Source organism: Talpa europaea (genome assembly GCF_964194135.1).
Source record: "Talpa europaea genome assembly, chromosome: 3".
Lineage (NCBI taxonomy): Eukaryota > Metazoa > Chordata > Mammalia > Eulipotyphla > Talpidae > Talpa > Talpa europaea.
The window spans coordinates 84,672,853-84,696,651 of NC_140069.1; the positions used below are offsets into that span (position 1 = coordinate 84,672,853).

General features: G+C 38.8%; 1 protein-coding gene across 1 annotated transcript in view; it reads right to left on the bottom strand.

The window, feature by feature from the left end:
- Positions 1 to 12,673: 12,673 nt before the first annotated feature.
- COL28A1 (collagen type XXVIII alpha 1 chain) overlaps positions 12,674 to 23,799 on the bottom strand; it is a gene marked incomplete at both ends in the record, with an annotated part of 147,014 nt that continues 135,888 nt past the window's right edge. Inside the window, 2 exons of the mRNA XM_084230583.1 lie at positions 12,674 to 12,846; positions 14,942 to 15,143. Of these exons, the coding sequence (XP_084086709.1) occupies positions 12,674 to 12,846; positions 14,942 to 15,143 (375 nt within the window). The remainder of the gene's footprint in view (positions 12,847 to 14,941; positions 15,144 to 23,799) is intronic.

Consider the following 23,799-nt stretch of genomic DNA (forward strand, 5'->3'; position numbering starts at 1 on the left):
CTGCTCCCCTCAGCAGTGTACTTCGGTCCTTCTGCCTGCTCTGCTCCCTGCTCTGGCTCTGGTGAATTCTCTCACCCTCCAGCGCTTCTGACTGTACCCAGTGCTTGTATAAATAAATAAATAAATAAATAAATAAATCTTTAAAAACAAAACAAAGCAAAACAAATGTAAAAACCAGCCTTCATCCCATGGAATAGACTAATTGCAAAAAATGGATCCACTCCTTCACCCCTACCAGTTTACTTTGCAATAAGACTTTGAAGCTCCTTCTATCACGAGGAAAATCTCTCTGCCATTCCTTGAATCTCAATTGATTTTGTATCACATTTGGATCAGTAAGTTGTTGCAGAATGATGTTCCATTCTGCAGACTTCTGCTCTTTCCTACAACCCTGTTACTGCCATGCAAACTACCATGCTTGATGATAAGAGAAACATGGCCCAGTCACTTCCATCATCCCAGTCAATAGAAAACCTACTTTCAAACTTTGAGTAAGACCATCCTAGGCTGATCTCAGATGTGCTAGTGAACCTGGTCAAACCCAGATCAGCAGAACCACCCAGCTCAGCTGAACCACCCAGCTTAGCCGAAGGCACATGAATGAAAATAAGTTCTTGTTGTTTTAAAATACTGAGTTTTAGGGTTGCTTGTTTTATCACAATAGCTAACTATATACTTCATATCCCCTTTCAGCTAACATCTAGTCTTTTTCTTCTAAATTTCCACCTAACTACTTGAAAGACCATAATTCATTTGCTGTCTTTACTTCTTTACATCCGATTCTCTCCTTTAGGTCCCTTAGTCTTGCTTCAGCCCTAACATTGACTCCTCTGAATTTTTGCCAAGTTCTCCATGACTATCTGGTTGCTAAATCAAAGGACAGTTTTGATGTAAAACTTTTTAGCAGCATTATCACCCTGAGTGCTCCTACTTTTGCTTTTGTACTTAGACACCACACTCTGACTCTCCCTCAGGGATCCTTGGCAGGCTTCTCTTTGATTTCCAAGCTTGTAAAATTGCTATTATTTGGGAAACTTACCCCATGGCTCTACTCTTCCCACTTTATAATCCTTCCTGGGAGATCTCATACACTCACTTTCTTTCATAAAACTGCTTTTTTATCATTTGATTTTTATTAAAAAAGAAAAAAGGTACATTGTTTAATGAGCACATGAGGATATGCTATTTTGTTTGCTAAATTTAATCATTTAATAGGTGGTTAAAAAGTAGCACCTTTGAGGGGCCTCCTTGGTGGCTCAAGGGGTTAAGATGCAACCTATGAAGCTATCCGCAGCCACTGCAGCATGAGTTCAATCCCCCTGCCCCCCAGGGAGCAACCCATATGGCACAGCAGACCTCTCCTGACTCGCCCTCACCTGCTGCTCCCTTCAGCAGTGTACTTCGGTCAGTCTGCCTGTTTTGTTTCCCACTCTGTCTCTGGTGAATCCTCTCACCCCCCACACCTCTGGCCTGTACCCCAGCTCTTGTATGCATAAATAAATCTTAAAAATAAGTAGTACCTTTGAGGGTCCTCCCTGGTGGCTCAAGGGGTTAAGATGCAACCTATGAAGCTATCCTCAGCCACTGTAGCAAGAGTTCGCTCCCCAGCCAGGAGGTACCCACATGGCACAGCAGACCTCTCCTGTCTCACCCGCTGTTCCCCTCAGCAGTGTATTTCAGTCAGTCTGCCTGTTCTGTTCCCCATTCTGTCTCTGGTGAATCCTCTCACCCCCCACACTTCTGGCCTGTACCCCAGCTCTTGTATGCATAAATAAAAAGAAGTAGCACCTTTGAAATAAGAAAATTAGATTTTTCTTGGCTGGTTGAAATTTGGTACATCTACAGTCTAATCCGGTAGATTGTTTCTGCTGTATCTATATTGACAAATGTTTCTTTCAACACTTTAAAAATCTTGTGATAATGTTCTTTGGCCTCAAATTGTTCTTGCTGAGAAGCCAGGTGTTAATCATATTGTTTTGTGGGGTTTTTTTGGTATGTAATGTGTCATTTTTCTTTTGTTGCTTTCAAGATTTTCCCTTCATTTTTGACTTTCAACAGTTTTCACTATGTTGTGACTTTGTATGTTTTTCTTTGTATTCACTCTTCTTGGTATCCTTTAGCTTCTTGGATCTGTAAATTGTTTTTTTTTTTTAACCTAATTTGAGATTACTACTGTATCTTCAAATATAAAATACTCTTAAAGCTCCTTCATATACCTTTGCAGTCATAATCTAATTCCTATTAAAATCTCCATTTTATGTGACTGAGAGTTTTAAATTTTATCCCTTTCATTCTCAGAACTTACTAAAACTAAAGTTTAAGACACTCTGATGTAACAAGAGTTTTGTTGCCAAATAGCTGAGTGTCCTACTAATTTCTCTAATTTCCCATTTTCCCTTGGATTTCAGCTTTGTTATCCCTTAATAGCTCATTAGCACCTTGATGCTTTTAGGAAGTATCTTCAACTCTTTTCAACATTTTCCTTGTTACCAGTAAGAGGATTTGCATAACCAAAGTAGCCATACCTATTACCAGGGACAAAGTGTAATATTAAGTAGACTCAAAAATATTTTTTTTTATTTTTAAACAACATATATGTACTAATAAGCTTTTTCAGAAAGATACACATTCTTTCTCAAGAGAAATAGAGGAGAATATAAAGCCGTCCCTGTCTTAAGATCATACAGTGTTGTTTGAACTGGAAAGAGAATAAAGTTTTCTCGTTATGAAAGTGGAAATGAAAGAGAGTATCTATAAATGACACCAGAAACCTACAAAAGACTTTTTTTTTAAAGATTTATTTATTTATTTATACAAGAACTGGGGTACAGGCCAGATGCGCGGGAGGGTGAGAGGATTCACCAGAGCCAGAGCGGGGAGCAGAACAGGCAGACGGACCAAAGACACTGCTAAGGGGAGCAGCGGGTGAGGCAGGAGAGGTCTGCCGTGCCATGTGGGGTTCTCCCTGGGTGGTCAGGAATCGAACCAGTGCTGCAGAGGCTGCTGACAGTGCTGCGCTCAACTGCCTGCGCCACCAGGGGAGGCCCCCTACAAAAGACTCTTACCAGGTTCATTACTACTTTATGTTTGATGGTTCAAATCAAAGATACCATCCAAAATCTTGTAGTAATTAATTTGATGTTTCCTTAACAGAAAATAGAAAACCCATTCATGTTTGAAGCTCATTTAAGCTTTATATAAAATAAATAACCAGAGGAGGGTTAGGATTTATATTGAGAAAAGAGGTTTAAGAGAGATACCCACTAAGTTGAAACTTTCAGTTCTAGGAAAGTGCTGATAACAAATACATAATGGAATAAACTTTCTACCTCTTTGTGCCTAAATTATACTTGAAAATTACTTGCCAGAATTTTTTGATACTAGAAATATAAATGTTATCATAGAGTTAAGATTAAAAGCTTCATTATCTTAAGATATTTTAAATTGTTTTTCCCTACCAAACAAGATAAATCATTTGTAAATATTTTTGGTAGAACTGAATTAAGTAACCTGTTTCCTGACTTCCACTGGATTTCTTTTCCCACACAGTGGTGGTATTGGAAGAAAAATAGACATATAGACCAATGTAATAGAACTGAGAGTTCAGAAATGAACCCACACTTACATGGAGAGTTATTTGTGACAAAGGACCCAAGAGCATAACATGGAGAAAGGAAAGTTCCTTCAACAAATGTGTGGAAAATTGGGAAACAAGTTACTTAATTCATTTCTGCTAAAAATATTTACAGCTAATACCTTGTTTAATAAAGCATGGTACATGGGATAGTATCATCCATTTGAAGAGGCGTGAATGTAAACCTCTAAAATACATACAGTAATACAGAGTATAAACTGTTACCTCTCTTTCTCTTTGTCCTCTCTCTCTCTCTCTCTACCTCTCTCTACCTCTCGCTCTCTCTTACTCTGTCTCTCTTCCAAGCTACTAACAAGCATTGAATAACTTTATTGAGGTATATTCAACATAAAATAAACTGCATATATTTAAAGTATATACTTCGATAAGGTTTGAAATATGTATGTGCTCTTATTTTCTGCTTTCTATAACATTACTTGTACTCTGGTCTTTATTAATAATTTCTTTTACTTATTTTGAGTTTAATTTGCTCTTCATTTCTAGCCTCTTAAGGTGAATGCTTAACTCATTGATTTGAGAACTTTCTTCTTTTATAGTAGTCATTCAGTGCTACAAATTTCCCCCTAAATGGTGCTTTAGCACCTCACAAATTTGGTTTGTTGTATATTTATTTGAATTGAACTTGAATTTATTGAATTCAATTCAATTCGAAACTGTTTCTAATGATCTCTTTAGTTCTACTTTGAGCTGTGGATCTATAAGTGTTTTAAAGTGTTTGGATATATTTGAGAATTTTTCAAATGTATTTTTGTTATTGGTTCATTGTTTAATTTTCTTGCAATAAGAGAACATGCTTTATGTGTTTGAATTCTTTCCAATAAATTGGCTATTATTTTATGGCCCAGAATACATATTCTATCTAATATGCCATGAATCTTGAGGAAAACTCTTGAGGCTGGTGTCCCAGTCTCTGTTCCTGGTCCAGTGTTAGCACCTGGCACTACTACTTCTAATCCTTTCAGTAGGTTTAGTTTGCAGTTTGAGTAGGTTTACTTAATACATTCACTCGTCAGTACTAGCTGAGTACTCAAGGGCAACCCTCTGCATGTATCCCAAGTTTTCATTTTGAGAACTTCTCTCCTTTGCAGTACTGCATCCTGTGCATTCTGGCAATGGTTTTCTGAGCTCTCAGCTTTCATTCCTCAACCCAGGAATTCCACTACTAGGCTCTACATGGCTTCCTCCTTTTTGCAGTGTCCTAGAAAAACTCTCACAACAGTAGGATGAGACATTTGCAAGTCTTACTTCATTTTATTTCTGCTTATTAGAGATCATTGCTCTTCCTCCATTGACTTACAGTGTTTTGTGAAGCATTGTTTCATATATTTTGTCTGGTTTTGCTTATGCCTCGCATAAAGATAAAGCTATTTCATTTCATCTTTGGTGGAAGAAAATTGCCCACCCTTCTTCCTTCCTTTCGTCCTCCCTCCCTCCCTCCCTCCCTCCCTCCCCCTCCCTCCCTCCTCCCTCCCTCCCTCCCTCCCTCCTTCCCTTCTTTCAGAAGCTGTAATAGTAAACATGGCAGGGCCTTTTCCTACATGGGAAGAGGTTCAGCCATCTCATACAGATTCACTCTTCTCTTATGTATTGACCAAGCCAGAAGTTATAGCCTCCTGTACATTAAATACTGGAGAATAGGAATTTGTATTTGTCAACTTTTACTGTGGTAGCAAATCCAGATCTAAGTGGCACATGACTAACATTTATCTCTTGCTCTTATGACTTGAGAGCTGCAGCTGGCTTCAGTTCTGTTGGTTTAGCAAGCATGGCTGGGTTCAAATGGGCTTGTGTGGGCTAAATTCAGCTCTATGCATCTTATTACAGAACTGAAGGTGAAAGCATGCTATTTTCTTGGGGAAGTTCCAGAAATAAAAGGCACAGGTCCAAGACACACAAACACATTTAAAGTTTCTGCTCAGTCATGGTATACTTCACATCTGGGCACTTTCCACTGGCCAGTGCCAGTCAGTACCCAAGCCCAAAGTCCTATGTTGGGAAGAGTACACCCTACTTATAGGAAGCAAGTTGAGGATAAAGAAAAAACATTGATGAATAAACAAATATTCCCCACAGCTTTGAAGACTTATCTCTCTTGGTTTATTTTCTCTAGTATGTGATCTATTACATGAAGGGCCTTTCTCATGGCACTGAGCACATTGTAGTATCTTACAGGTTAATTTCAGTTTGAAGATTATGTGATTCTTTTGTCTTTCCTCCGCTAGAAAATAAGCTTCAAAAATGCGGAGACAGCACCTGGCATATAGTAGACGGTAGATAACTGTTGCAGGAATGAATGAATGAATGTCTCTGGTCACTTTCCCAAGGTACTAAGAAGTATACTAGATGGCACTTGGTTACAAAAACATTAATGATGAATGAGCCTAGGACCAAAGTATGCTGCTACTTTTTGAGCCATGCATGCCCGGGAGAGCAGTCCTGGTCCTTGACTACTGGTCTTGTATATAAAAAACACGTGCAGCCTTGCTTTCCTTTGCTGTTATTCTCTGTGCATATTTTTATGGGCAGCAGAAGCTAAGTTTTGGAGCAACACTCAAGCATCTCTGGGTTCTTGGCATAATTCCAGATGAATACCTTCGATAACATCGCTGAGTTTTAATACTTGGCATGTTTAGTGGCCGCAATGAAAAGCTAACCTCAGGTAGTAATGCCAAGTCTTCTGTGTTGGATGAGATTTCTGGCGGTGTTTGAACTCGACATTGCATCCCAATGAGCCATATGGATGGATTAGGCTTCCCCAGGACTCTAATACAGAACTTTCAACCTCTTTGTAGCAAGTAGAGATAGTACTGAGTTGGCTGCTGTGGGTTATTCCTTTTTGAACTGCATCTAAGACTGACTTCTGGGCATTCGTGTGGCATACCTTTGGGCACAATAGCCTCAGGGATCCACATAGCACATTGTTGGCACAATAATTTCTGGAAACTCATGATATCCTTGGATACTACTTATTTTCAACTTTACTGTGGCTTTGTCCATTTGAGGTTCAATGCTGTTAGTAATAATCTCTTATACCGGGAGATAGATAAACCAGTTTTTATAGGATTATTGTACTTTAAAATTTATTTAATATGTAACATAGCTCCTTTTGTATATAGCAAATTTTTCATAAAACAATGAAAAATGTGAGAGAGGGCCTCCCTGGTGGCCTAGGGGTTAAGTCTCAGCGCTGCCACTGTGAAGGCCCTCCAGGGTGACCTGAGTTCAATCCCCAGCCAGGGAACTAACTAACCCACATGTCACAGCAGACCTCTTTTGTTTCACCCACTGCTCCCCTTAGCAGTGTATTTCAGTGAATTGCCTGTTCTGCTCCCCACTCTGTCTCTGTGAATCCTCGTATACCCTGCACCTCTGGCCTTTTGTGCAAAAATAAATTAATAAAATCTTTTTTAAAATGTGAAAAAATACAGATTAAAACTAAAATGAGAGTCTTTCCCCTCAACCATCAGATGAGCAAAAATCAAATAACTGATATATGCTCAATAATAGTAAGAATGTGAAAAAGCAAGCTTACTTTTTAAGTTGGGGGAGTTAGGGTAATATAAATTGGTACAATTTTAAGGACACTTTGGTGTACCTATCAAAAGTACATTTTCTTTGTCCTTACAATTTCCCTTTATGAATATATTCTACAGATATAACTACATTAAGACTAATGTGTATGAAGAGATTTAGTGAAGCTTGGGGGGTAATAACAAAAAACTTTAAATGCCCCCAACAGTGAACAGAATAACTAAAATGAGCAGCTGTCAAACTTTCAAAAAGACTAAGGTAGCTCTTTACTTACTGATAAGGAATACATTCCATGCTAATAAGTAAAATAAGGAAGAGAAAGAAGGGTGGGAAGGAGGGAAGGAAGGAAGGAGTGAATAAGGAAAAATTTCAAAGGGAAATAAATGGTGCTCTCAAAAAAACAAATGGTTGGGCCTCCCCGGTGGCTTAGCGGTTGAGGTGGCTTAGCGGTTGAGCGCTGGGTTGCGAAGTTGCCCGCAGCCTCTGCAGCGCCGGTTCGATCCCTGGCTGCTCCCCGGCCACTGGAGGAGGGTCCCACATGGCGCGCAGACCTCTCCTGCCACCCCCTGCTCTCCTCAGCAGTGTACTTCGGTCCTTCTGCCTGCTCTGCTCCCTGCTCTGGCTCTGGTGAATTCTCTCACCCTCCTGCGCTTCTGACTGTACCTACCCAGTGCTTGTATAAACAAACAAACAAACAAACAAACAAACAAACAAATAAATAAATAAATAAATAAATAAATCTTTAAAAAAAAAAGTAACAAATGGTTGAGCACAGCTGCATTGAGGAACATGTATAAGGCCCTGGAGAGTGATTAACTGGAAATGTAAGCAGCAGTCAGATCCAGAAGGACTTTGAATACTATGTTGCAATGCTTGCTCTGTATATTGAAGAAGATGGATAGCCCTAAAGCATCTTTAGGAGAATTACTGGGTCAGATTTACTATAATTTCACAGCACCGAGTGGATAATGATCGGAGGTGAGGAGGCCAGATTGGAAACAATGACAGTTCAGGGTGGAGGGCCATAAGAGGAGGTGAGATGCGCTGAGCAATTAGTTCTGAGGACTAGAGAGGAGCCTGGGATGTTTCTCAGAGGTCAGATGAGTCACTGGGCAAGTGATTGTGCCTTTCACAGAAAAATGGAATATAGAAAGGCTGCTGGTTTGTGGTGAAGATGGGGAGGGTGGTACAAGGAAAATTTAATAGACTTGGCCTTGAACGTTTAATGTGGAAAAAAGCTTGGGTAACACTGTAAAATGTAAAGCAGCATGATCTTAATCAATGTTTACTGTATTCATTAGTATTTTCCTAATAAGAAAATACATAATACATTTATGAGAAAGTATACAAATTCCAATATTTACTTCTTGGAACATTAGGGATGTGATTGCATAAAGTCAAGGAATTTTTTTTTTAAATTCTCTTCAGGGACATGTTTTATTTTGTTTTGTTTTGTTTTAAACAACTAATAGCAAGTCTAAGCAATGATTTATTCATACTAGAATCAATTTGAGAAAACTCCCCAAACCATAGCACTCTTCATTATGATGTGAGAAAGGGAAAACAGCCGAATGATAAATTTAAGGTAACACCAACTAATATGCTAAAGAGAAAATAACTGGAGAATTCTGTTAATACTTAAAAACAATATGAAGAAACTTTGAGTACAGAGTTTTAGGGCAAACTTGAAGGATAGCAGAAATAAAACGCAAGCTTCCAATCACTAAGCCTGATTGTTATTTTATAAATTTAGTATGCATTTCAAACACCTAATTAAGAGTATTTCTTGCAGTCAGCAAACTTAATTAATTTAATTCAAAAAATGATCCTTCAAGATATTTTAACTTATCAGTGGAGGTCTTTTGGCAAAGGGGACTTTGTAAATGCAATTAAGGTTAAGGACCTTAAGGTGGGGAGATTATTCTGGATTATCCAGGCAGGCTTAATCTAGTCACAGGAGTCCCTAAAAGAAGAGTCTTTCCCAGTTGTGGTCAGAGAATCAGAGAGAAGAACTCAACCTACTGTTATCTACTTTGAAAATAGAAGAAAGGGTCATAAGCCAAGGAATGTGATAGGAGATTCTCCTCTAGATCCTCCAGAAGAAACACAGCTGGCTGACACCTTGACTTTAGCTCAGTGGGACCCATACCAGAGTTCTGACCCACAGTTTAAGTTTTTACAATTTGTGTTGCTTAAGGCACCAAATTTGTGGTAACTTGCTAGAATAGCAAAAGAAAACTAATGTACATACTCTTCACTAAGTGCAAAGAAGCACAGACTGTGGTCAGGATAGAATGGAGGCAGAAACCAAGTAGCACACAGACCAACTGATAGGGTTGAGAAAATACAGTAAAAGAGGGGCCTTCCAGTTGACCTGGAAGGATTTGGTCAGTTACAGAAGGAGAAGAATGTTTCAGACAAAAGGATCACTATTCCAATCACTATTCCAATATCATATCAATTTTCTATGTGGGCAGACTTGTGAAAAGCTTGAAAAGGGAAGAGGCACTTCTGCTTCTGGCGAAACAGTGAACAAGAGATTCTGAAAGTCATTCTTCTTTCAACAACCAGATGGTGAATGATTCAAACTTTTAAATGCATTGCAGGGCTTCTAGGAAATAAGAAAATACTCAGTGCTCTCTACCCTACCAAAAAAAAAAAAAGAAAATGGTAGTCAACTACTTTGTAGCTCAGACTTACGTTCAAGCTGAGGATGACTATAAAATATGAAGAAAAAAAAATCACCTAGAATTAACTAAGGTGCTAATAAGATCATAAGGACTTAGCAGCATGAAGATGGAAACCTAGACAGGTGAGCCCAGTACCAGAACAGTTTTTGCTCTGGAGGAGTTTCCTACCCAAGAAAGGTAGCTGAGAGGCTAGGTGGTATCAACAAGGAAGGAAAAGCTACAATAAAAAGATGGATAGGCTTGACTGCATTTAAATTGAGAAATTGTTGATTTAAAAAAAATTAAAGTGAGGGCCTCCCAGTGGCGCAGCGGTTGAGCACCGCACTGCAAAGCTGCCCACAGCCTCTGCAGCGCCAGTACGATTCCCTGCCTGCCAGGGAGAACCCCACATGGCACGGCAGACCTCTCCTGCCTCGCCTGCTGCTCACCTTAGCAGTGTCTTTGGTCCATCTGCCTGTTCTGCTCCCCCCTCTGGCTCTGGTGAATTCTCTCACCCTCCCAGTTCTGACCTGTACCCCAGTTCTTGTATAAAATAAATAAAAACAAAATCTTTAAAAAAATTTAAAGTTAAAAAAAAGCTACAAAGGTATTTGCAACCTATATAATGAACAAAAAATTGGATTTCGAGATATATAAGGAACTCCAGAAATTCAATATGAAAAGACAAACAATCCAATATCAAAGTCTGCTCCAGTTATAAACACATTTCAGAGAAGCAACAACACAGATGGTAAATAAATTTGGTAAGGTGTCACCAGAGAAAGGCAAATTAAAACAAGATGCTGACACCACATTATATCCAATATCGACAACATAAAGAAGTTTGACAATGCTAAGTGTTGTCCCAAAAATTAAACGCTTTTGGGGAAAAAAATTGGTATGACATGCTGTTTTTGAATGTTTACAAATCTTGCAACTCAGAAATTCCACTTTTGGATATATATCCTAGAGAAACACTGCTGCACATACACCCTCAGCCAGCATGAAAGTATTCATAGCAACACCTACTGGGTATTGAAACAAACCGAATAAAAACAAGGTAATGTATCACAGACAAGGCAGTAGTTAAATATATTGTTATATGGCCATCCATATATTATACAACTGAAAGTAAATGAACATATATGAGTTATAATGCAGCATAACAAGTTGCAAAGAATTACATATGAAACATTTTCTAAAGCTCAAAAAACCTAAATAAAAAATCATTTAGGAATACATTTAGATATGGTAAATCATATGAATTATAATAATGATAATACAAATGAACTGGCAAGCTGTAGAAGACTAGAGTATGACATTTTTATAAAGCTCTACAATAAGCAAGACTATGTATTGTTCAGAGATACACGGAGACATAGGATTTCATTTGTAAAATTACGTAACAAAACCAATAGCAAACTGAAATGGTAAACACAAAGTTCAAGATGGGGAGGAACAGGAAGCTTCAATAGAATTGGTTATACTTGGTTCATTCTCTGTGATCTGTTCACTGGTGTTCATCTTAGTATCGAATTTTTAAATTTACCAGTATCTTGCATATATTCTTTTGTAGAATCAAGTATTACATAAGCATGTAATTAAGCTACATGAAATTGTTTCTGCTAAGTTGGCTGTGCTTCCATCGCCTCCTTCCTTTAGTTCTCTTTTAGGCACTGCCGAAATTAAATGAGGGTCACTGACCTGAAAGAAGAAAGTATGCTGTGAGATGACATATACACAATGCTGTCTGAGCTCAGTTTAGACTAATGATCTTCCCAGATTGGATGTTGCAAAATTATTATAAAATGACAGAGCTGAATTCTCTATTTCTCTGTTGAGTCATAGTTCAATTTGGTGGCTCATTTTTCAGTAAATCCTATCTCTTAAAAATCCTCTGTTCAGGAGTGGATGTGGGCTTCAAGTAGTTCTCATCCACTCTCTAAAACTGAAGGTCTCATTTACATATTTTACAGATTCACCTAAAGGAAAGGTACTTAAATTACAGTTTTGGTTTTAAATACATAGTTTAAACATACAATAAAGGCGTTGTTAGCAAACATATTGGAGGAGTGGGAAATGACAGTTGTTAATTCATGAGATAAGTAATTTTAATTCACATTGGTTTCTTAATCACTTTCAGTGCAAATGAAATGAGTGAAACAAAAATCTAATTATGCTCACCATGACACTCCTATCTCAGGGTATCTCCTCTCTCAGAACCATTTCCTCTTGCTGGGTTTCCCCCAAGCAAGATATCTTTCTTAGCTTGCTACTTCCTGTGTATAAACACTCTCATCACTTACCTTTCCCAAACCCAAGTCCCTTCTTTGCTACTGGCAAACTGTGAAGGGGTTGGGGGACTGAGTGAGGTGAGTGGGAGGGACTGGGGGAAAGGGATGCAGGAGAGAAAGTTAGCTGAGGGAAGACTTTAATCCAACAAAATGCATAGAACAGGAATCAAAATGAATCAGGACCACATTGCAGGTGGTGAAGCAGATAGTGCCTGTGTCTTGAAGTAACAAGGCCCATAGTTAGATTTCAAACTCTGCTGATGTTTAGTTGGATGATAGTTGATCAGTTACTAAATGTCTCAGGGCCTCAAAGTCTTCCATCTGTAAAAATGATTAATAATATAATACCTACATCCTAGGTTGGGTATAAGGATTTGCTTATGTTTTTAAATTATAAACACCTTAGTATATATTCAAATATGGTGCTGTATTTATACTGGGTGAATTTTTTGAAATTACAGCATTTCTTCCTAGACTTGTTGATAGAGACATAGACCTGATTCATTCCAAGTTTATTTACTTACTCATCCTTGAACGCAGATTTCTTGACATTCCTTTTCACTGTAGAATCTGTTTCCTGAGCCATTACAGCCACTGAACCAAAAACGGGCACAAGAGTTGACCTGTCTGTCATAATACCATCGAACCACATAGTTATCACAGTTTCCAGGCTTCAGGGCTTCCAAACATCTAGGGTCTAGCGTGAGAAAATGATACTGTGTTATTATAGGTTTCTGTTTCACTGAAAAGATGAAAAGTAAAAGCTTTCTGAATTTATACCCCGTGCATACTCAGATCCCAAGAAAATATACTTCTAAGTATAAGAAGGGTTGCCTGATATACCCAGAATATTTCCTCCATCACCTGAAACTCCACCATTACATTTTCATTCCTTTGAAAACATAAAATTTTTGATATTCATCAGCGCATTTGAAATGCATATTTTCCTGAAAATGGCACTGTGTATCTTTATTCTTAAAGGGATTAGTTGACAGGAGAAAGGATTTCTTCATTTACTTTGGATTTGATTTAAAATAAAATTAATATTTGGAATGAAGCTGATTTTGGTTTTCTGCACACATTCCCTTCAAGCTTGCTCATAGAAAGCACCACATGATCACATTTAATTGTGCCTACAAAAAAAGGGAAAATCCTTTCAAGTTACAAAGTAAAATGAAGGACTGTCTTTATAGCACAATTTAAAAAGCAGCTCTTGCAATATAAACATGACCTTCTAAAGTCAGTTTAGAAATAAATTTTAGAAACACATCCACTGTTAAAAAAAAAAAAAAAAGCACAGGAAGGCTGGTCCAACCACTATGAAAAGCTGTGTGGATATTCCTCAACCTGCTGAAGATGGAGCTTCCATATGATCCAGCAACTCCACTCGTAGGTATTTACCCAAAGGACACAGAAACATTAATTCAAAAGGGCACCTGCACCCCTATGTTTATAGCAGCACTATTTATAATATCTAAGCTATGGAAACAACCCAAATGCCCAAAAATAGATGACTGGATCAAGAAGATGTGGTGCATATACACAATGGAATATTACTCAGCAATCAAAAAAGATAAACTCATACAATTTGGATGGAGCTGAAAGGGATCATGCTCAGCGAAATAAGCCAGAAAGAAAAAGAAAAATACTGGATGGTCTCACTTACAGCAGGAATTTAGAAAACCTAAATAAGGAACCAGGAAAAAGGCTAATTATAGTAAAGTAAAAATCAAAATCAACAAGCAACTATAAATCAGAGACACACACTATGGGGTTGGAGGGGGGTGAGTAGGATCAAAACAAGAGGGGTGGGAATTTTATGGGAACTATAACCAAGATGAAAATGTATACATTGTGCAAAAATGAAAAATGTCATAAAAATATATATAAAATTAAAAAAAGAAGCACAGGAGAATCACAACTATAAAACTATTCTTTGAACTCCTCTTATTGCACAGTACTCCTTTAGTGTCTTATTCAGATTTCCTCGGTGAGGATTTGATTCTCAGGTGGAAGAAGTCACAAAAACATAAAAACCAAATAGGTACTTGATGGCTGAGACTTATGTTCTGTGAGATGGTTTGTATGCCATAACTTCATTTCTCAAAAGCAAAATTGGCCCTCTCTCTGTTTCCCAAAATCATTTCCACAGATTTGCAGTCTATCTCGATTCATTTACTTTCAAAACTTCTAAATCTCCCTCTTCCAGGAAGACTCCTTAGACCAAACAGAAAGGAACACTGGATTTTCACAACCTCCACTCATAAAAATAATTATTAAATAACATATTGTGCAGCTTGTTTTCAAGACAATTTAAACTTTTGGGGAAAGATGTTGTTTCTTTTGCCTGTTCTTCAGAAACTATGTATATAATGATTAATTTCTGTAGATATTAACTTCAAAGAAAGTATATTGATGAATCACAATGTAGATTTTAATTTGTTTCTCTTCTATAATCTAGGAGTCAAAAATCAAATGTCTACATGTGTGAAGGCCACATGTAATACAATAAGGAGTGGTAGGGACTGTGGCAAACATGAGAGTACAATCCTCTCTAAAGGCTTTCAAATTAATAACAAAAAGCACACAAATAAGCTTTAAAAATTTTTATTGACTAGATTTGTTCCACAACCATCCAGTTTTCCAATTGTATGCATAATGATGTAGAAAAGTGTATTATCTGCCCTATTTGGAGTCATAATCTGTTCTCCCTGGAAGAGATTTTCGAGGCCATCTTTCTTTGGTGTTCCTCACATTGTAGATGCAATGATTGATTGATGGGTATCTCTTACCTTTGTGCATCAACTTTTCTTGCTGTAAAATAAAAATGGGACTTGGAGTTCTCATTTCCAGGTTCTCTGTCCCATGCTCAGGAGTGCTGAGCAATGGCATCTGGGTGGTCATAGCTTCGGATAAGGGAGAGGCAACCAGGCTTTCAGCCCCAGTAGGCATTGGAGACTTGTTCTTTTCATCTTGGACTCTGGGGACAATGATCTACACACAAAAAAAAATTCACATTTTTTGGTTACTTGTGCTACTGTTAGGGGGAAAAGGATGTCCTAAAGCTAATTCCATACAGGCTTTGTGGACTTCACCCCCCACTCCAGGCCAAAGCCAAAGACACTGGGAACTCCAAATCCCATCACCACCGAAGGGAAGGTGGCTGGGATCTGAGGGTGGGGTTAAGCAACCAGGTTGGTATAAAGCCAGACACGTGGGCTTTGGAGGGGTTCCCCCATTTTGGCTCTCCGCCAGCTCGCCGCATCCGGCCAGCTCTGAGAGTGCTTTTTGGGTTTCCAGGTCGTCGGATCGGGTAGGATGCATTAAAGACTTTACTTCCCTATTTTCTCCCTGAGTTGTACATTTTCCTTATTTCCTTTTCCCTTGTAAATAAACCTTTTATTAACCTTTTGTGTATTCCTGTAGTGGAGTATTAATCCCTTTTAAGCACGCGGGTGAGGACCCACAGCCAGGCAACCCGTTCAATATCTATAACACTACCAACTCAAAAAAAAAAAAAAAAAAAAAAACTGGTTAGCTTTTGGGAACATTTAAGAAAAAGTTTAACATCATTGCTTTCTCCTAACTCTCCAAGTGAATTATTTCAATACAAAATCTCAGGAAATAATGGTCCTCTGTCATGCATCCTTGAATACCTAAATTGTGGATTTACACACGCACACGTGCACACACACACACACACACCCCTTTCTTACCAGCAGGCATGTGGGAACCACAAGATTTCAGATTAAAGAAATGTATCATTGTTATAGGTTTACCACTTAAAGATTTTCTTCTTTATTACAAAAGCAAACATGTTCTTTGAAGGGGATTTAGAAAATCTGACAAGCAACAATAAGAAAATAGAAATTATAAGTGATTCTACCTCCCAAAGATAATTGTTATTGATATTCAGGATTTAGGATTTTTTCTATGTAGATTTTTTCTATGTAGATATACTTAAACATTTTTTTTAATAAAGCTTTATTTTTTAAATTTAATATAAATATATTATGGTTGTTTCGTATGTTTTACTATGATTCTATAGCACCATTTTAAAAAGATTATATATAACGACAGTGGACTTTTTTGAACACCTAACTTATTTTCTTTTTTTCTGTTAGAAACCACACATATTTCTAAGTCTAAGTCCTCTCCAAAATAAGTTCTGCCAGTTTGCACTCTTATGAGTGTTATGTCTTTAACCATCATCTAAACCATTTACTACATTTATGATTTTAAAGAGAGGTATTACCAGTTTTATAGGTGAGAAATTCTTCAGCTGATCTCCACAGCCCTGCATAACCTGTTTCCCACACACATTTATCACCTTGCCTTTCACCAGCCCAGCACATTTTGCTGCAACTTTTCTCATTTCTTTCTCCACTTCATTCTGCCTCAGGCTCTGGCACCATGATCCAGGAAGGTTTATTATTGGGAAAAAACCTTCCCCAATAACCTGGTCAGTGCTAACTCTTCAGAATACCCACAGTACCTTCCAAAGTTTCTATTTTTGGCCCTGATCAAACAGAAGTTGCCTTAATCCTATACTGTCTTGTATCATTTCTCATTTCATATATGTAAATGTCATCTTCCTAATAAGAGAAACTAAATCATGCCAGAGTTTTTCTTCCTTCTTTTCAAGAAATGTGTAGAGCATATAGCAAATAGTAGCCACTGGATAAGTTGAGAATAGGCTGGAGGTTTTCTGTTACATCATCTTCATGTTGAATTTAATAAGGATATGCAAAACGAGAGAAAGGGAGAGTGAGAGAGAGAGAGAGAGAGACTTTGCTTTGGATTAATTATTCAATATCCCCTAAATGTTTAATGGCATATTAGACACTGTAGGGTAAAGAAAATATCAGGCTTTTCTGCCCTTCTGCCATCAGGATAGATGATGGATCCTTGTCCTGAATGCATGCCTGATGGCGGGCACCTGGAATAGGGTGTGGGCATAGGTAGATGGGATTCAGCTGAGCTAAGACTGTGCTTTTTAAGGGCGGCGTCACGGGGGGATGCCAGCAGCAGCAGGAGCAGCAGGAGCAGCAGGAGCAGCAGCAGCAGCAGCAGCAGCAGCAGCAGCGGCAGCCGGCAGCCGGCAGCCGGCAGCAGCAGCAGCAGCAGCCGAAGAAGCCGAAGGAGAAGCCGAAGCAGAAGCCGAGAAGCAGCAGAACGAACGCCAGAGAGCCCAGATAGAGTGAAGACTTGCTGGGGGCTGGGAGGCCTGCCAGCCTCCCAGCCCCCCAGCCAGCACCCCTGCCTGCCATATGCCTGGTGAACCCCAAATAAAAAACCTGCAAAACTACTGAGGACTCTGACTCCTCCTTTACCCGGTCTGCATGGGATCAGAAAACCTGCACTGTGTCCAGTCCTGGCCCTTACAGACACTAACAAACTTTCCAATTCTAAAAGTGATGTGGAATCTAAGCAACCCAAACTTTACTGCTCTAAAATACAGCAAATTCTCTCTGGAGAAAGGATGAGGAAAAAGAGACTGCAGAGAAACAAGGGCTAACTTTATCTGAAGTGAGAATGAAGACACTTCTGCTCCTACCACATTGGCCTACCCGGGAGGAGACAGAATGTGCCAGCTTCTGGTCCAAGGAAACGAGAGGAGACTAAGACCTGAGGTGGGGTGGGGCTGGGTGGGCAGAGCCTGGAGAACAGGCTACTCTGTGCAGCGGAGAAGCAGATATGTTACCACCATTTTCTTTCAGTTTCAGAGTTGAGCTTTTCAAGGGGAAAAAAATAGATTGAGAGCAGCATCTGTAGGGTAAGGTAAAAGTATCAGGCTTTTCTGCCCTCCTGCCATTAGGATAGATGATGGAACCCTGCGGTCCTGAATGCATGCCTGATGGCGGGCACCTGGAGTAGGGTGTGGGCATATGTAGATGGGATTGACCTGGGCTAAGACTGTGCTTTTTTTAAGGGCGGTGTCACAGGGACGCCAGCAGAAGCAAAGAAGTGGAAGCAGAATCGAGAGAGCAGAACAGCAGAGACCACCAGAGAATGCCGGAGAACCCAGAAAGAGTGAAGACTTGTTTGGGTCTGGGAGGCCTGCCAGCTAGCACCCCTACCTGCCATGTACCCGGTAAATCCCAATAAAAGCCTGCAAAAGCTACTGAGGCTTCCAGGACTCTCTTCTCCTTTACCCGGTCTACTGGATCAGAAAACCTGCCCTGTGTCCATTCCTTCCTGTCTTACAGCATCTTAGTAATATGAATGATGAGTGAAAGGAAGAATACTAACTCATCACCACACAATTTCAAAAGGTCATCTTGGTTTCTGATTTCCAAGAACTTTTCTCATAATCCATTACCCAAAATCTTATGTATATTATAGACAAACTCTTCAAATCTAAGTCATGTCTTTTCTGGATGAATGGTAATGATCATCTGCATTAACCATGCATCAAGACAGCTTTTCCCAGTAGTGTGGGTCCAAATTCTCCCAGCTGGCTGTGGGATTCTGTTCTTGCCAACTGGCTCCTCAGCCAGTGCCAGACTTTTCGGAAGCACTGCCCTGGCTGACTCATCCAGGTGATCACACTCCCTTGCCAGGACTCTTAAGCACTTAAATTGAATGTTCTTTGTTTGCAATTAAGGCTGCTGAGTACCTTCAGGAACACCATGAGCTTCGGCCACACCTCCCCTGAATGTCTGCAGCTTTCCCAGAGGGTTGACAGTAGAATTTTATTCTCTCAAAACCTTCTCATACATTAGTATAATGCCCTCCATTCTGGCATTAAATGTTTTTGATGGTTCTAATCACCTGCTTTTAGAACAGAAAGAATACTCTCTGGTAAGAATCCCTTATTTTTACAAATGAGAAAACTAACACCTCTTGGTGATTCACCCAAAGTCAGGCAGTCAGATTTCATTTCTAAAATGTCAATACTGTGAGATACACTGTAAATTTAAAAGCAGTCTTTTTTTTAAGATTTATTTATTTATGCACACAAGAACTGGGGTACAGGCCAGAGATGTGGGAGGTGAGAGGATTCACCAGAGACAGAGTGGGGAACAGAACAGGCAGACTGACTGAAATACACTGCTGAGGGGAGCAGCAGGTGGAGACAGGAGAGGTCTGCCTCGCCATGTGGTCTCTCCCTGGCCGACTGGGGATCAAACTAGTGCTGCAGAGGCTGCAGATTGCCTCATAGTGCTGTGCTTAACCCCTTGTGCCACCAGGGAGGCCTTAAAAGCAGTCTTTTAAAAAGACCACAACACACTAAGTGGTCCAAAACAACAAAATAGAATGTCCAAAATAACAAAATAGAAAAAGTATAAACTTTGGAGTAAGGGAAGGAAAGTATTTCGCTGTAGCATTGGGGCTATCAGCAGCACAGCTCCCAAGCCTTCCTGACTTCCAAGTCTGGGGCATTTCTTCCAGATCAGTTTGAATTGTTTTTTCCTCTTCCATAAGAGAGGAACATTTTATATTCTAAAGGCAGTACATCTATTATTAGCAAGATACGATGTTCACACAGCAACTTCACATAGTAAATTAGATGTGAGGATAAAGTTTTACCAAGAAATTTGAGGGGTTTTTGACTGCCACAATGAGAGAATATTACTTTGATTTTATAAACAAAGAATTCTAGTACTGACAAATATAACCATATCTTAAATGGCTTAAGACCATTTATAAATAATAAACTCAGATTTTAGGTAATCTACTTCATTTTACTGTCAATGAAGAAACTAAATTAATACTGGGCTTTTGTCTTAATAGTGAGTATAATATAAGAAAGTGACCTACACAATTTTACTTGAATAGAAATTAGTGGAAAATACCAATGTGCCTAAATACCTATGCTATTTTTCTCTTACTCTGCTGTCATGAACGCTTAGTCCCAAATTAAAATATATGCCATGGTATTATATACAGGTTTTTATGAACATTCAGGCAAAATGAAATCATATATAAGACATAATCAAACTGTGCAATTTTTTGAAAAGTAAAAAAGAAAATTAATGATACTGTCAACAGATAACGGATAAGCAGGAGAGCATGTAGGAAAGGGGACCAGAGTTTTGCGACAATGACATTGATATAGACACAGTTGAGGCTCTGATGTAAAATGGGAAAGTTATAATGAGGAGAAAGGGGTTGAAGGGAGGGATGATATAAACAGACCAAAGAGGAAAGGGAGAAAGTGTGGAAAATAAAGGAAAATAGAGCTACAAACATATCCCAGATCTCTCATTGGGGGCATGTCTGGCTGGTGGGACTACATCCCTAGTAAGAAAATCTGGAGGAGCAGCAGTATGAACTTATTTCATGAACAATTCTTATGGGAATACGAGAATAAGATGTGTACAATGAAAAATGTGAATGGTACCCCAGAGAAAGGATTATATTGGGGAGGCAAATTTGAAAGTTTGGAATTTGGAAACAGAAAGAAGAGCAGGCTAAGGGCAGATCTCAGAAAAATTAAGAGTTTAATATTTAAGGGGTAGACAAAGAGGGACTCCGAAAGTGAGAAAGAATGCTAAGAAAGGTAGGAGAACAAGAGAGGACTCTCAAAATCAAAGAAAGAAGTTGCCATGGAGTTACATGCAAAATACAAATTAAGCAATAATATGCAATAAGAATTTGGTGATTATAAGGTAATTAATTGGTGGTTTTTCCAGAAAAGTTGTAGTGGCAGTAAACCTGGGAGGAGGGAAGGGTCATATAATAGTTGAGACTGGAGCCCAGAGTCAGATTTGGCATGAAGAAAAACACCTAATTCCAGCATCAAGTCAGAACCTGCCCAGGGAAGTTTCTTTTAAAAACTGGCAGTGGAATTCCTGTTTCAGAAGTGACCTTTACATGTATCTCAAGATGGAGTATAATGAGTAGCGGTTGTGGGGTAAGGAGAATTAAAAAAAAAAGACAGAGATGGTAAGTATGAACATGGAAAGGGAGGGGCTTCCCTGGTGACAAAGCTGTTAAAATCTCAGCGCTATCAAGTTATCGCCAGCCATTGTGTCATGAGTTCGATCCCCAGCCAGGGAACTAACCCACATGGCGCAGTAGACCTCTCCTGTCTCTCCCACTGCTCCCGTCAGCAGTGTATTTCAGTAAATCTGCCTATTCTGCTTCCCACCCTGTCTCTGGTGAATCCTTTCACCGCCACCCCCCACTCCCTGCACCTCTGGCCTACACCCCAGTTCTTGTATGCATAAATAAATAAAAATAAATGTTAAAAAATAAAATGGAAAGGGAGTTCTTTAAGCAGCTTGTGGGATAATGATGGGAGAGGAGAAATGAAGTATGGACAATGGGAACAGGATCTCACTAAAAGAATGGACAGAGAGAGGGTGCAGCCATCCAAGTTGGCTCACTGTGTTAGTTTTCTGTAATTGACATTGGTACAGAATACATAGCCCCCAAGGATAGGAGGGTAGCATTGAGCTGCATACATCACAACACTATCAGACCCACAGCTCTCCTCTTCCTCTACTATACTGCTCCACCTGAAGCAGGAGCTACCCAGAGGGACTCTTTCCAAACTAGTGTGGTTGTCTCCATCATCTGACCACTGTGGAATCCCTCTGCAAGGAATACTACTGCCTTTCTACAGAGAGGCTGCCAGTCACCTAAGTTATTTGCAATCAAGGAGCAATTTTTCATAATATGAAAAAAAAAGGCTTCATAAAAAGGGTAGGTAGGTTTCTTTCTTTTCTACTCTTTCAGATATCTAGGGAAAAAAATAAAATATTCTTGCAAGGAACCAGCTCCAGTGAATAAACACCCTTTATATTGATATTAATTTAGCTATTAATATACTTAGAATGACAACAAATGACTTCATGTAAGAAATTAGTCAGCTTATTTACTTAATGGACCATTACTGGCTATAATCATTTGGTCTGATTAAATGATGTATGCTTGGTTTTACTGCCCCATTCCTGGAAATCTTATATCCTGGAAATCTTACCCAACTTTCCAAACCTTGAAAGAATGAAAAGAACATGAAGTATCAGCATGATTAGAGCAATAAAAGGACTTTTTAATGCACCTAATTTTTTTATAACAGCATAATTGATGTCTTTCATTGAAGAATATTTTCAGATTTGTTTTTTAGTCTAGCAGTTGGTTTAGCATTTATCTGGTGAGCACTTATTAATTGAACATCTACCTTGTGCAAGACCAAGCACAATTTAGATCACAAGTGGCACACAAAGTTTAATTAGTCACAGATAATATCCTCAAGGAATTTAAATTCATTTAGAATACTAAGGTACATTGATAATAATTAACGACATAAAATCTAATAAATTTAATAAATTCCAGAAGTACAGATTATCCAGAAATTGTAGGAGAGAGACAGAGTAGAATGCATCTACATGTTTAGCTTCCCACGACTGGTCAGAAAGAACAACAGAGCAGGGCATTGCCTAAGTATTAGGAATTTAGTACAATCTGAGAAATCCTTCTGCTTTCCAACATACATATTCCCATATGTTTAGTGTGTATCAAGTTTATGCCAAAGTTTGATAAAATGCTAAAAACACTAATTCCTTCATGGAGGTAGAAACCTATTGATTAAGATTTCACACAAAAATGTCAAGAACCAATATCAGATTTTCCCCTAAGAACAGGTTTTGATAGAAAGAAGAGGAAGAGGAAGGACAGAGTTGGAATTCTTGAGGAGTGATAGATGAAACAACAGAGGAAAAAAGTAGGACTTCTGAGATCCTCATTTATTTGTTTTGCAGTATTTCTTACGAGTGGCAGGGAAACAATCTGAGAATCAAAAGGTTTTGACATACACTTTATTTTAAATGTTTGGATACCATTATACTTATTAATAAAGGTGGGCATGCAGGTGCAGATATATAAACATGTTTTTGTATTTCTGTGTGTCTATACATTACATAAATATATGACAGATATAAATGTGAATATAAATACATATATTTTTGTTCAGACTAAATAGCTGTTAGAAACATTTTGTTATTTAAGAATTCAGTTTTGCCTTGGGACTTCTACAAAGAAAGTCCAAGTGAGAAGATCTAGAATGAGAAGAGAACCTGTCCAACAAGCTCAAGTTTATTGCAAGTTTATTGCAAGTTTATTGCAAGTTTATTGCAAGCTTCCATTATCTCTCATGCTCAGCTTCCATCTGTTATTCTTGGTAATATACATTGAAACCATTTGGATGTACTCTTGTCAGGCCCACCCCTTCCCAGCTACTAGAAAATTCATTTGTTGTAATCAATTAATATCACTGACTCTCAGTACCATCAAACTTCCTGGGTGTGCTATCACAGGCTTATGGTCTTGTTCCTCATTATGGTCTTGCTTATGGTCGTAACTGCCTTGGAAGTCCCTTAAGCACTTCAACTAGTTCAAACTAAACTTTTACTTTCCTTCACAAAGTGCCTCTTAGTTCTCCACCTCAGTAGACTGCTGAAATTCACCCCATCTCCAATTAGAAATTCAACTATCACCTCAAATCCCCTCCCTCTCCATAGCCTACAAATCTTTTCAATCACTGAATCCTATTCATTCTACCACAGAAATAGCCTCCCAATCCATGTCTCCTTTTTATCCAGTGGCTGCTGCCAGAGGTTAGGGCCTCATTACCTCTTGCCTGGACAGCTCTTGCCTGGATAACTCTTCATGTCCCAGCATCTAGTCTCCTTTCCTCATC